This window comes from Ascidiella aspersa, chromosome 6, assembly GCF_963924565.1.
Source record: "Ascidiella aspersa chromosome 6, kaAscAspe10.2, whole genome shotgun sequence".
NCBI classification, from domain to species: domain Eukaryota; kingdom Metazoa; phylum Chordata; class Ascidiacea; order Phlebobranchia; family Ascidiidae; genus Ascidiella; species Ascidiella aspersa.
In genome coordinates this window covers 22459839-22475348 of record NC_139452.1, presented here as the reverse complement: position 1 = coordinate 22475348, position 15510 = coordinate 22459839, and the positions used below count along the sequence as shown (strand labels likewise).

At 34.6% G+C, this 15510-nt stretch overlaps 2 protein-coding genes across 2 annotated transcripts; one reads left to right on the top strand and one right to left on the bottom strand.

Annotated features, from left to right (window-relative positions):
- Window positions 1–1476: 1476 nt before the first annotated feature.
- LOC146140813 (pyruvate dehydrogenase protein X component-like) lies at window positions 1477–8174 on the bottom strand. The gene is made up of 10 exons (XM_083391345.1): window positions 8041–8174; window positions 7893–7970; window positions 7375–7475; window positions 6631–6806; window positions 6083–6181; window positions 5806–5962; window positions 5379–5529; window positions 3299–3471; window positions 2766–2878; window positions 1477–1947 (listed from the first exon to the last, which is right to left on the bottom strand). Exons 1-10 carry the CDS (start codon window positions 8120–8122, stop codon window positions 1668–1670), a joined length of 1410 nt encoding a protein of 469 aa, XP_083247471.1. The 5' UTR covers window positions 8123–8174; the 3' UTR covers window positions 1477–1667.
- Window positions 8175–9404: 1230 nt separating this feature from the next.
- Window positions 9405–13541, top strand: LOC146140812 (glucoside xylosyltransferase 1-like). The gene is made up of 8 exons (XM_083391347.1): window positions 9405–9643; window positions 9934–10027; window positions 10315–10437; window positions 10735–10878; window positions 11532–11744; window positions 12041–12230; window positions 12517–12695; window positions 13252–13541. Exons 1-8 carry the CDS (start codon window positions 9558–9560, stop codon window positions 13420–13422), a joined length of 1200 nt encoding a protein of 399 aa, XP_083247473.1. The 5' UTR covers window positions 9405–9557; the 3' UTR covers window positions 13423–13541.
- Window positions 13542–15510: the final 1969 nt, after the last annotated feature.

Sequence of the window (15510 nt, the reverse complement as noted above, 5' to 3'; positions counted from 1 at the left end):
GTCGCATCTCAGTCGTGCAATCGTGCAAAATTATCTGCTCAGCACGGAAAAGCCAACCCGGGCCACATGGCTATATCTTATCGGTAAGTGTCGGTGATAGATGAAGGGATAAGAGATAGATCACTTTTTCTTACTTTTTCGTACTGTTATCATAATTTTTCCAAACATTGCAGCACTATATATATATATATGTGTGTACATTCTGCACTAAAACTTTGCTGCGCATTAAACAAGTACTATATTCAAGGTTATTAAACCCAACTTTTAAATTTTTCCGCCATCGTGATAATAAATATTTTAACAGGCGGAAACTTTATTATCTTAAGGGAATTGCTACTGTTGATATTAAATAAATAACCCCGGGCGTCTAAAGATGAGTGATAACGTTGAAGCAGACGCCTAGGCGCAAAAATGAGTTTAAAATCTAACGATAAGTGATAAAGGCCAACTGTGACTATACCTGTTTTAACTATATATTTATCATTTTATGCATCACATTCGTTTTATTGGTTTTATAGATAAAATCAAAGTCGAATTTGAAAAAGTGTATATTGGAAGATGGGATGTGCCAAATCAACTTTCTGTGCAAAATGCATCATTATCGTGTTTAAAATAATTCTGCCGTAAGCGCTTGAGGCGCCAAAATATTCATTTTTGTAAAATCTCGAATTGTGTAATTACACAGGGTCTATCAAATTGTTCTACTATATCGAAACAGATACTTTGTTTTGCGTATAGTTTAGTTAAAACGAGAGATATGCTTTATAAGCTGCAAACAATTACACTTAGCGGGAACTTATAGTTTGGTTTCTATTTTATTTTAATAAAAGGCCAATGTCCATATTAATCCAAAAACATCAAATAAAATTGCAATTTTTTAGCTTGGCAAATTATTTTTTTCTTTTACCGCTTTGGTTAATAGGTATCATTTTACAACAACAAATTTGATATTTGTTTAATAAAGTTCATCTGTTATAAATATTTTTAAAGGCCTGGTGTTGCCTACTGTCATAGACGAGCAATATCTATAAAGATTTCGGTTGTAATGCGCCCATCGCTTGTTTTGAAAGAAAGGAAACTACAAAAATCTCTACAGCCAAGAAGGCTAATCTTTCGCAGGCGAATAAAATGTAAGGTTTGGAGTTCTGAACTAACGATATACGTCTGTAAACTATCCTTTCATAGGTTTTACGTCGCAGTAATATATACCTATAGGCCTAACAGTTTATTGTCACCTATGAATAATAGTGGTATAACTATTTTTTATCAGAAGGCATTTAGCAATAATATCCAAATATGGCATATTCACAAAATGTTTATCAGGATTTAAAAATAAGTTCAGTACATAAGGTATTTTCAAATTGACGCGCGCCAGTTACAAAAAAAAAACTATGCGTTTTTGGATATTCGTCAAAAACAGTTAAGATAAAAAAAAAACAAACAAACAAAACATTCAACACATAAAATTCATTCGCGTTTTCAGTGTATTGTAAAAAACAACCAACAAAAAAGCATATATTAACTTCATGCGGCTATGGAGATACGACAAAGCAAATTGGCAGAAAAGCCAATCCGCAATAAACTCTTTTCTATACTCGAATAACAAAAAAAAACGATGTCGAACTTTCAGGAGCGCTAAACGAAATATAGAGCGATTTAAAGCATTACTACAACAAGCCGATCGTTTCGGGGTTTTCCAAACTGTTTTTAAGGGCGTTCATAAAGTTCGACGCCGCGACAGAATCGACCGCTCGCGAATCACTGCTCATTGTGAGGGTGAGGACTTGCTCGATCGTCGGTACAACCGACTGAGAGGAGGGGGCGTCTTCTGAAGCTGGAGGACTCGCCATTTTCAGTCTGGTGGCTCCCACGCAAAGCACGGAGCTGTGGGTGGGACAAAGTACGTCTAGAAACTCGCGCACACCCGAACTTCCGAGATCGTGGATCCTAAAAAAACAAAAGCAAGTCGCTCTGGATTACATCGTTAAAAGTTCGGTCGAAAACGGTCGCGGTTTATAGTCTTACTCAATCTTTCTGATATAGAGTTTGTTAACACAGTGCATTGGTTTTAATTTTGTCCGGCGAAGGTTCGCGGCCTCGTCGGGGATTAATATTAATATTACATTAAAGGTCCAAACATCTTTTTTAGGGTGGGTGACTGTTCGCTTGATTTTGGAGGAAGTAGAAAGTCGTAGGAATTAATTTACCGCTGCTACGCTGTAAACTATGAAGTGCTACTTTGTCTCAACTGATAAATGGTGCAATGAGTTCTGCGAGAGGTGCAATGCCAAGCTTGACCTTAAATTTAGTTTCTGTATTCATGATAAAGCAGCCTGATGCAGAAAACTGGGGACGCATAATATTGTTTTGACCGTATTCACATGGATGGCGCGAGTTCTTGTATAAATCTACGATATATATTTACACGTTGTACGATAGTGCAGCACATCTATTCAACGTGCTCCTGGATTAGATAACTTTTTTGGGTAATTTCCAATTTTTACTAAAGAAAGCTGTTTTGATGAATAAAGAGTTATGCCAAACGTTCAAAATAATACCTACTCCTGTATGGGCTTTGATATTCTTATTACGTCTTACCACAACCTATAACCATTATGCTCCAAAAGTTGCTGTTTTCTTTAGCGTCCAATAAAATAGAGAATACAAAGTGATCAAAAACAAAATGTATTCTGAGACCAAATGAAACTTTAAATAGGGAATTTTCCAAAAAAAAAAAAATGTTGTTACAGAATTAAGTTTCTCACGTGAGGGCAGCGTCATGTTGATTGTTGGCAGCTTCCACATTTCCCTGTTGAGCGTTGGCGATTAATTTTTCAACTTCGCGAGAAATCTGATCGAGTCCTTTCATTGAAGCGTTCTAAGAAAAACACGAAAGTTAACTTGGAAAGCAACCAAAAAACTTAACAAAATAGTGCACATTTAAACCGGAAACAAGGATATTTATTTCATGATAGGCCAGTGGTGACAATGCGATTTTTAACGCTGAAGGGTGCTGAGAGATATTTCAAATTCTTGAGGATTCCATTATTTGCTCTATTGACAGCTGCTTGGCACAAGTTTTTGTGTACGATAAAAGTGCCAAAAATTGAAAAGGTTTTTTTCAACCTTGATGCACAGTTAATGTGCTGCTTCAATCTCGTTATTGTAACGTTACAATTAACCACAGCAAAAATACGAGCAAGGGTGCATCAAACTACTGATAATTTCTGTAGAGCGCAGCAAGCCCAAAAAAATTTAGGCGGTCAGAAATATTGCATTAGCAAAGTCAATTAATTACCTTGATAAGCGGTGTTACACTGCCAAACTCGGTTGCCAGAGTAACCGATACGTCACAGTCGGTTTGCTGTTCCGCTTCGGTGGTTCTCCACAGCGAGTTGGCCTCGGGAATTTTGAACAAGGAAATCGCGGCAGCTTTGATGATGAAGTTGAGGACGGTGAAATTTGCGCCGACTATATAGTAATAGAACAAATCAGCGACAAGCTAAGCATTAGATTTCGCACTGAAAGCATCAGTATTAGTTTTAAACTAGATGGGAGTCGATAGATACAGAGAGCTAAAATGATGACGTCACAATATTTTAGGTTTTTTGTCCCTCAATCGAAGGTCCCTAGGGCCACCGACTCATAAACCTCTTATGCACACCTACATACCACTCCACGTCATGTCTACAATTTGAGAATTCTACGATGTATACTTGCTCTATAAAGCTTCAGACAAAAATCGGTCTGAAACATTTAACGGCAAAAACAACATATGTCCCGAAAATAAATTTTCGGCCCATATAATAAGAACGGTCACACGGGCAACCGTACGACCAGTTACTGTAAATTATATAAATGTGAAATTTGTAACTTTATACAAAAAAATGGACTCTTAGCCAGTCGTGATCTGCAGGAAATGCAGTTTTAAGACAGATTGTTAATTCATTTTACATGGTACCAAAACGAATAGACGAACTTTACACAGAAATACGTTTTTCAGTGCAGTTTAAGCGTTCAGAAAAAAACCTACAGTTTTGAGTAGAATTCTTTGTTTTTGTCCCTTAAAAGTCAATTTTTTTCTACAGTGATTCGGTATTCCAATACCACTTTAGTATCGAACGAGTACCGACACTAGTACTTTGCGGAATAAATTTAAAGAGCGAATAATTTATAGATTCGTACATTTTGTCAGTCGTGTAATGACTGTAAGTCAAAGTTTTCAATTAACTTGACTTAACTTAAGTCGGTTTGATAAAATGACTCGAATTGTCTTAAGTCATTTAGACACATGAGCATGACTTGGAACTGAGTCATTGAGTCAAAAGACTTGGGTTAAAATGAATTACTTTTATTTAACATTTTATAATAAAATTGAGCTATTTATCTCAAGTTTTGCACGTAAAACGATTAGATTGCGATCTGTTGTTTTTTTATTATTTTTTAGTTGACTTATTGCCTTAAATCGGACGAGTTAACCAATTTAAAGGTTTATTGTTTTATTATTTATCAGTAATTCAACTTGGAGATGACTTGCTCTAATAATAGCTTGACTGGAACTTGACTTGGACTGAGATTTAACTTGTTATTTTTTGAAAGACTTGACTTGGACTTCTGACTTGCTCCGGACTAAGTCATTTCTTAATGACTTGTTTACAACAGTGCATCTCTGCCAAGTAATTACGTTGCTGCTGGAATTGTTAAAATCTATACAAGGATGTATTTTTATGAAATTCAAAACCATTAACAGCAGGTTTCTGCTCGTCTATCACTACTGACGAGTTCATAAACGAATTAAACTTGTTTTTAAAACCCGAGTAAAATAAAGGATCATATTTTTGTTAAAGAGTATATATTTTATGGAAAAAAGTAACAGATTTTACTGTTAGAGCAGGGGTTCTTAAACTTTTTTCACCGCGGACCCCTAAATTGTTTTTTTGCTTCGCGTGGACCCCTGTAGGCAAGAAATTAAAAAAATGACGTCATAAATTGACGTCGTAATACAAATAGACTGTAGAAATGTGCAGTTTTCAGTCCACAAAAAGTAAAAAGAAGAATAGAAATAGAGACATTCAGTGCAAAAACGTTTTATTTTTAATTAAACTCTTTCCTTAGAAATATTGATTACTTTCTCAATATACACTAATATTTCAATTTGGCCTTCACGGACCCCCTAAAAGTAGTTCCCCTAAGACCCCAGTTTAAGAACCCATGTGTTAGAGGTATTGAGGATGCCGTTTTCGGCAAAATATAAGTTTCTTTTTTTTAACAAAAGTATAATTCTGTATTTTACTCAGGATTTCAAAGATATAAATATTATTTTCTTTCAAATTTAAACTTCTTGGTTATTTTTTCTTGGTAATTTTTTTTTATTTTACCTTCACTGAGCCGCTTTTGCATTTGGACTAGCTTTGTAATACTACATTCGACAGTGTGATAAGAGTGAGGTATCTCGTGCTTAGAATCAGTGGACTGCTGGGCAGATGTTTTTCGGAGAGTATTTACTTCTACATCAACGTAGTTACTCGCCTGAAAAAAATAACATAAGAGAAAAACAAAAAAAAATAAAAATATTTAAAAAGTGTGATGGCGACCTGTTAATGAAGTAAGAAAACATAAATATATATTTATTTGGCTGCTCATGGTGATTTGTATTTATAAAAAAACAAACATATATTAGGTTTAGCTATATGAGGTAAAGGTAGTCCGGCATAGTTGATCAGTCGGTTTTATTAATAAGATCATAAAACAGTGTTAACCCAAAACATACTTTAGAATAATCAACAAATAAAACTGGTAACTTACAGAAGGAACAGGCGCTGAAGCCTTTTTAGAAGCTGATTTTGATTTCTTTACTTTTGCTTCAGCTGGAGGCGAAGGTTTCACCTCAGATTTTGTCTGTGCATCCAACTTGACTGTTTGTTTGCTAATTTGCTTTTCTGACACGTACTTCAAAATGTCTCTGCCGAAAATATTTTTATAGGCATGAAAAACTTCAATGCCAGCACAAGGAACAGATTGGATTTAATATACATTTTTGCAACATAGTGTAAAAGTAAGACACCTAATACAACTTATTTACCCTTTTAACAAAATACCACCAGGACCAGATGCTAAAACAGAAGTTGCATCAACTCCATACAGTTGAAGTGTCTGTCTCACTGCTGGTGACAACATTGAACTGCAAAAGAACATTTTTTTGCTAAAATGTATATGCATATACCAGTGATTTTTAACTGGGGTGCGGCAGCACACTGGGGAGCTATTTCTAATGCTCAAGGGTTCCGCAAGATATTTTGAAATCTTTAAGGAATTTCATTTTGGCTATTGTCGCAAAGTCTTTCACTCTTTGTATATGATTAGAGTACAATAAATCAAAATAAAATTCCTACATTGCTTAGAATTTATTTTTATTGTTCCAGTATCATTTGCCACAAAGCTAGTGTGCCACAAGCCATAAAATGTTGCGAACCACTGAGATATACAAATATATTAAATTGTGTTTCCAGAAAATTAAACTGTTTCAGGAGTTAACAGAGATTGTGTCTATTTGAGGTTTATAAGGTCTGACTGATACATTTCATACATAACTCCTTATCTAATAAATACAGATTCACTTCTATGTTTTACCTGCGTTTGGTTGGTGTGGGTTTGGCAGACTGAGCAGTTTCAACTGGAGATGTTGCATGGCTAACAGCAGCTTCTTCTGTCACTTGAATGGAAGCCGCAGATGCCAAATCCTCTCCTTCCTCAGCAAGAATTGCAATGGGAACATTCACCTTCACTTTATCTCCGCCTTCTGCTATCTATGTGGTTCAAAAAATTTCTATAGAAAACTCCGGTTTATATATGTGAATATGGGTATAACACAGTGTTATAAACAAGTCATTTTGAAATGACTCAAGTCCAAGTAAAGTCTTGAAAATACAAGTCAAGTCCAAGTCTAAGTCATCAGTTGCCCAAGTCAACTCAAGTCAGCATCTCAAGTCAAATAACTTATATCAAAATGAAGCAATATTAAAATTGGTCCTATTCTTAACAATAGGTAAACTAAAAAAATAACAAAAAAAAAAAAATCTAATTGTTTCAAGAGCCAAACTTGAAATAAATAACTCAATTTTATAAAATAATGTTAAGTTAAAACAATTATTTTTAACCCAAGTCATTTTAACTCAATAAATTAAGTCCAAGTCAAGTCTTTTTCAAAATTACCAAAATCAAGTCAAGCCATTTTACCACAACTACTTGAGTCATGTAAAAAAAAAATCTGTCTGATTTTAAACAAAAATTACAATATATTGTGCAATTGCAGACAAACTTTATTTTATTATAGGATTTGATTTTCATATTTACATTATAGTAAATATTTGTTACCAAGATTTTGGCAAGTTTTCCATCTTCCATGGCTTCCATTGTAACAACGGCCTTGTCAGTTTCCACCTCACACAATGCATCTCCAACCTCAACATCATCACCTAAAAACAGACATATCAACAAAATTAGCAATGGCCCGGTAATATATGAACTGACATATATTTAACCAGTAAAAATTAAAATAAGGTTTTGCTTTATCACATATGCATACCAATATGACTGTTCATATTAATATAAAAAATGCTACCAGGAACCTTGCAGCATGCCCCTATTGCTCCAGCCCTCTGCCCCAACTATCGTCGGCAGGTAATGCTAACTGCAAAATATGCCAGTGTTCATTGACAGTCACAAATTATAAAGTCATTCAGGCCTCAGGCTAGAATTTTTAGCCTTACCCTGCTTGCACTGCAATTTAACTAGGTACTGTGATTTGGTAATAACCTTTTGGAAGGCATCCGCTATATATATATAAAATAACTTTATAATAATGCATTTACAAATGAAAAATTAACACTTACCTTCTGCAATTAACCACTTGACAATAGTGCCCTCTTCCATAGTTGGAGATAAGGCTGGCATTTGAATTTGTATTGGATCTAAAACATAACAGGATAGCATTAATACAATCACAAACAAAAATACAAGAAAGTAGTTAGGCAATCTTACAGCATTTTGAAGACGAGTTGAATATGAATCTATGCTGCAGTGACCGTTGCAGGCATGTTCGTAGAAGCCTTGCAGCAGCCATTTAGTAAGTTACTATTGATGCACCTAAGAAAACTAAAAAATTGAAGGATGAATGATGTGTTAATATCAAATACCCTTAAGCCAGATTGGAAACTGTGAATATATGGTAAGGGGGTATGTATAGAGCTGCTTAAATATGCACGACTGAAATCAATTTTTGCAGAAATTTGCACGGCTGAACATAAATTACTATACCAAAAACCTTTAGTTTGATGGAAATTTTGTGTGTTAGAGTGACCTTTAGTGGCCGAAAGTCATTTTACATGAAATGTATAGCCTCGCCTCAGCTGAGAGTGCAAATATTAATTATTAAAAAAAGGATTAATCCTTCGCGTAGGCCTAACTTTCAAAACTGCAGGAATTTACATAAATATGTGGCAATTTACATTACTATGTTTACTATATCTAATTTAAAATATATTGCTACAGACAGTACAAAACAATTAAGAGGAAATCCCTATATATATATATATATTGGATATCAAACAATAAGACTAAAAAAATGGTTACCAACGAATGTATTTCATTAAATAAAAGTTGCCCTAAGTTTGACAGAAACAATGAATTCTTTCATGTAACGTTCATAGGAAGACGATTTTATACAATTACATGCTTTGGTAATAACAATATATAGCCATAAATCAACAAAGTTTTCTTTGCACGTGAAATTACAATGTTTTGTTTTGACAACGTGTGAAAAGCAAGAACTTAATCAAAACCAAATGGTTATTTGTCAGTCTTAAATCAACATGTACCTTTTGACTAAAGCTTTACTTTCGAATATGTATAATGGATAACATGTTAATGCAGTAATATACTCGAGTCTCACAAAAACTGCATTGATATTTATACCCTTCAGTCTTTAAGTATATTATTTCCGGACACTTTTTACTTTTTACGCAAAAGTCAAGAGCACCCATAAAACATGACTAACAGTTTTACCTTACTTTTACACAACGTTACAAGTAAGGTTTACATCGATGCGGTTGCGTGATACAGCAGTTTGTCCTTAGTTTTTAGGTACTTCCATGATTTACAGTTTTATTTTGTGTAGGCTTGTTAAACATACATTAAAAATTATAATGGCTACGATAGATAATGTGTTTTGAGATAGTAGTGCGTATTGTTGTTGTTTAGTATGGATGTTTTGTTACGGATCGTTGATGCAGAAAATAAAGATACGAAAGGAATAAATTACCGGTTATCGAAATAAATTGCCTGAGGCACTTTTCTTCCAGACTTGTACAAGCATAGCTTGCCATCTTTTTAAGTTGTATGTTATATTAACTTTTGTTGTGAGAATTTGGTTAAACTCGGTATGTTATAAGCTAACAAAACATACCGGTACTAAGTATAAATGATTAAAGCCCGGATATCCGAAGAGGGCCTGAGTTGTTGCATTGAACTAAATTAGTAGAAGCAGTTGACGTTTAAGAATGAATAAGGCAAGAGTGATCAAAAGCATAGTCATCTGGTTTCTAATTGGGGTATGCGTAAAAGTTTTTCTTGGCAAAAAGATACGGTAAGTAAAAATTAATAGACAAAATTGATGAAAGTAGAAGTTTGTCCTGTATGCTGGTATTTTAGCAGAAACCTAACTTTATTTTACGAAATAGTTACAGTATTTAACCATATGCCACCGTGCTTAACATTTCCCCAGTCTCCGGTTACCATAGTTTTTGCAAATGGACAAATTTGAACTTTAGTTCCATGTGCATTTTATACTCACATTTTTAACGGTTTATATATTGACAACATCAAGTAAAATTTTTCGAGTTTAAATTGCGAGTTGCTTTACGCGTATCATTTCAGTCGAATCATCGTCAATGTTACTGCGAGTAACATTCCACCTACCGTCCATTTGGTTGCAGTTTCTTGCGGGAGGCCAAACTATCAAGGAATTCGAGTAAGATTACAGTTGGTAGTTACTTAACATAAAATAATCCTACGTGTTATATTTCTCAATGGCCGATGCATGTCTACTGTAACGTTTTCGTGATATGGTGTTTTACATTAATAGTAATTCCACACGAAGTTGCTTATAGCGCGTAAATAGCAAATTTAAACGCAACTTAACTTGTTTCTAATAAACATATGTTATAAATTGTGATTTGCTGTAACCGACAACCGCAGCAAAACCAGGAAATTTCTAATACCTGTCGCTTTTAAATGTTATTTATTTGCAATATTAAGGATATACAGAAACCAATGGACCAGACTTTGACGATGATAAAGTCGGCGGTTTTATTTGCTCAAGCACCACTGAAAGTACACATTTTTACCGAAAACGATATGACTTCACTTTTTCGCCAAGAGGTATGTTTAAAAGATGTTAAAGATGTTTATATGGCGATTTATCAGTTTCAACAACTGTTGCATTCAGTTAAATTAGTAATTATCAGTTGATTTGATTGTTGATCAACCCGATGAGTTACATGCAACAGCATTAAAAGCATCGTAACAAATGGATCTTTAGTCTATGTTTTTATCAACACATTTCGGTATATTTACGGACATGTGTTAAGGCTAGAGGGCAAGGTGACGCGTAACCAGGCGCGGATCCGTTTTTGCTGTGTAAATCAAAAAAAATCTCGTTTTGTGCATTTCACACAGATTTCTGCGTGGCCAAAAGCAATTCATGAGCGATTTTCCTACAAACTTTACAAAACCAACTACAAAGATTACATGCCACTTGCGATGGCGAAAGAGTGGCAGAAGTGGTACAAACCGTGTGGTTCGTTTCGACTGCTCATACCTGTAAGTATACGATAAGGTTATGTTTTGTTCAACAAGTTTATCCCCTTTTCTATACATTCTACAATTTACTACTTTATCGCGTGAATAAAATTTCAATTAATATCCGCGACTCTACCTGACATCAGGCGTTTCACCAAATGTGAATTTTTGCATCTCTTGATGATTTTTATGTTTGTTAAACATTACCGTTTTGAGTTATTTATCAAATTCAAATTAAGGATGTAACTTGCACAGCGAATATTTTCGATAATATTTTTTCTCAACCAATGGTGAACTTAAATAAGAAAACTAAGAAAAAGTAAAGAAAGTAGGTAAGGGTTGTGACACGATTATTTCCATTGACCAAGAACAGGCCGGGAATTTCTGAGCAAAGTCAGTTGTGGTCTGGGCCCAGTCCTCTGACAACCTGCCTCCACTAGGGAACCACGGAGGTAAGGCCGAGTTAAAACTGCGCAAGGCAGAAGGTAAACGTTTTTACCTTTTTTTGTGATGGTATTATAGGTAAGTACAAGGTAAGTGTTTAGTATTTTAAATTTTAGTTATGCTGCTCCCTCAACAAACAGATTTCCCTAGGGAAAAAAGGCAGGACTCTACTCAATCAGGTAAGAATCCACAGGGCGCCATGGTTACCTTTAGTGTACGTATATTTACAGCTAATATTGAAGGAGACAACTGATTCCGCCATCTATAGCGACAGCGACGTGGTGTTCATTCAACCGATCGACCAACTGTGGAACGAACTCAAGTCATTTTCCAGCCACCAGGTGGCAGCAATATCTCCCACAGCCGGTCGCCCAATTCGTGGTTCAAAATTCAACGAAAACTTCATTTATCAAAACGAGGGCAATTTTCAAATCAATACCGGCGTAGGTATTTTGGAACAATATATATCGTCGCCATATCTCCTACATCCAAATTAAAAATACTTCTGGGTGTTATAGCGTGTAAATAATTATTAATATTAAAAGACTCTAAAACACCTCACAGAATTATTTGACATGAGCCGTCTCATGTTAAAAGATCGAAAAGCATGCTAATCTGATTCATTCGCTTTTGTACGAGTTTTTTCATTATACGCAATATACATTCCAAAACTCGTTTACATTTGCAGTTAGAAGTATATCTCTTTATGATTCCCGTGTTATAAGGTATTTTTGTGCAGGTAATGTTGATGAATTTCACCCGGATGCTGAAATCAAAATGGACGTTGTTTCACGATGAAACAGCCGAGAACCCTGATGTGACAAAGATGCAGTATGGGGTCGACCTACTGATGAAGTTCTACGAAAAGTATAGGAACAAAGTCGAACACGATCAAAAGATGCTAAACATAATGTACCACTACAATCCTGGTAAATGTTTAACGCGTTGGCCATCGTTTTTTTTTAACTAATTTCATAATCCAAAACAACTGTCGAAATGTGTAAGAATTTAGTTAGACTCCTAGCCTTGAAAGATTAATTTAATTGAAAAAAATCATTGTTTTCTAAGTTAGAACATATCAGACAAAAAATCTGCTTAACGGTAATTAGATTTTGTACAAGATATCTTGTCTATATATAGGTGGTCGAAACGTTGGTACTTTAATAAAATTTTGCCAGAAGAACAATTTTTCCAGCGAGATATATGTTGCTTTAGACTTTCTGAAGCAATTGTCTTGTGCCTGGAACTTCAAACACAACTTTTGCAGCGACGAGAGCAACATTTGCCAGGACGCCGAATCACTAGGGGGCGCCAAGGCTGTACACGGAATATCATCAGCGTTTTTCGGCGATGTCAACCCAACGTTTAAAGCGTTGTACGAATCGTTTTTAAATGTGAGTTAATAGAAATAAATTATTTAACAAGCTTAATATCGCACTGATAATTTGCCTTTAAGACAAGAAATGTAACATGAAAGGCAACAGGCCAAAATGAGTAATAGGTTAATTACGTTGATCGTGTTGGGCAAATTATGTTGACAGCCCCGTTGATGTGACGTCATGATATTAAGAAAACCTAGCATTTTGTGGATGTTTAGTCAATTGCATATTTAGGAAGCCAAGTCAAGTTTTGATGGTCTTGTTGCATTTTACTGAATTTTACTTGCCATAAGCGATTTATTTTCGATTAAAAACGTTATTTTAAAAACTCTAGTTTTGCCCGAGTCGACCGAGTTTATCAATCTGGTGAACTCATTTGAAGTCTATAGTGTGAGTTTTGTCATGTCGCTTCGATAGTAGTACTAGCTAGTATGACCAATGTAAACTTAAGTTATGATGTGCTTAATATAAGTTGTCCTAAATGGGGCCATACAGTACTTTAAAACTAGATCACAATGGGACACAGAGGTGTATGAATTTCCATTTATAACTGTGTTTTTTTTATTTTCAGTACGATTTTGAACCAGACATTATGGAACATCTGTTGAAACCGTTTGTGAAGCAACTACGTACAACTGCCCGCGGAACTTTCTGCGAAAAAAAGTCGCGCGTTATTTTAGAACCCTTAACAAAAAGTGTCACTCGAATTAATGCTTTACCAGACAGCCACAGTAAACAATGATTTTATTTAAATCTTTTGCGCGTTTGTTTTTCTTTGTGACTGTTGTTTTTCGTAAAACTTTTAGATTAGATTATTTATCCCTGTTGTTATAACCTGAAATAAACTTTCAATTTTCCAGTTCAAAAAATAAGTGTGGAAACCTAGAACTAGTAGTAGAAAATTTATAAATAAGCCTATTAGTATATACTGAACAGCTAAAATGTAATATAAACTTTTTATTACCAACACTTTACATTTACCTATATTAGAAGTAATCTCTGAAAAGAGATTCAGGATAGGCTGGAACCGCTTTGTCAATGTCTTACGGTAAATTTCTATAGAAGCTTTCGTCACATAAAGCACATTGGACGAACCGATACTAATTTTTATTTACAGTTATTTTTATTTACTGTTTTACTAGCAAAAGTTATCTTGTTGTTACCAGTAACACGAGATTATCAAATACAAAAAATGTATAAAATGCAGCTTCAAAGGGCGGTTCCATTATTTAATTTTATGTAAAAAAAATGGTGTTAGTTTTCTTTTCATAAATAGCCTATCTTCGTTAACTGGTAATGAACAAGATTGTCGTTGACGAACAAATTGTGCCTGCATGTTTAGATAGAAACGTGCCTAAAATATTTTGTCAAAACCAAATTGATACCAGATAACACTTCGCGCAAAACACGAAAACAGACCCGTTTGCAAAATAGTTGATACGGCCATATTGCAAACACGAACAAGTGCAAACAAATAAGCGCATTAAACTAGGTTCTATATTTGTATGGCAAAACTAAATTTTGAAGAGCTCCTGTCCAAATAAGATTCTGTAAACATTATTTAAATTTTAATATCACTTTTGACTCAGGAAATAATGAAGGAGCCCATCAGTACTTACAAAAGCTACACTTGTATCGTACACAGGCTTGCACAGAAAGTTTTAGGAAACCATGCTTTAAAGTTTAAACCTTTAGGCTTTCATAAAAAGTGCAGCACTTTCTTCAAAGTTCGCAATACATCAAATAAATTCTATAAAACAGGAAGATAGACGTTTTGAAATTGCTTTTTATCATCTCTTGAAGAACTACTTGAAACTGTTAAACGTTACGCTTTTTGTCTTACTGTATGTCAAAAAGATAGGCTAAAGATGATACGTTTAGAAGAAATTTCATGAGAACGTTTGTAAAGGTTTTAATTATACGTGCTTAAAACGGTATTGGCGAGCTGCGCGTGAGATTGTCATGTGTCAATTCTATCTTTAAAAAGTTCAAATATAATAATCAACGGCAAACTATAGTTCAAGAAGGGATAAATTTCCAACTTATACAACTACCTTTTTTAACTCAATTGGACTTGGCAACAGCTGTCTGAACAAAAACTGAGTGACGTTTCGGTAGATAAAATTGCGATAAACAATAAACTTAAATGTGTACATTCCAAAACATTGCGTGCGTTAAACACAGCTTAATACATAGATTTTACAGCACAAATGTTTCGCTCTGTGTTGCAAAATGCGAAACTTGTCAGTGTAATTTGCTATACCTGAGTAAATCAACATAAGCAAACCTACGAAATTGAACGAAATTTGGTGCGAAATATTAAGTAAATGATTTACCGTATGGAATTTTGACTTTTAAAATTTAAATGTCATTAATGAAATAATTACAGTTGTACAAAAAGGCGTTGGATACAAAAAGAATAAATGAATACAGTCAAAGTGAACAACCAAAAAGAAGCTGTCAAAAAAAGTATGGTCTCACAAATCACTTTATATTATAGTTAACCTGGAGAATTGACAAGTATTAAAGCTAAGCATACAAGTATTAAAGCTAAGCATTTTAAACTTAAGCATACTTTTGTGGTAAATCTGGATTTATAAACAAGCCTATGTCCGATGACCCGAAGCGGTTACTATCATCTTATAGTTCAGTGTTTTTTTTTTTTAACGCTCGTACCCGTTGAATTTTCATAGGATTTCCTCGTACCGGTCTACAATGGCCGACGGGTTAAGAAACCCTGTTATAGTTGGTTGCTGAACTGCGTTATTGTGACCATGTGTGGCTGCTTGTTTTTGATCCCTAAAGTATGATTACTTCGTTCAAATTATTT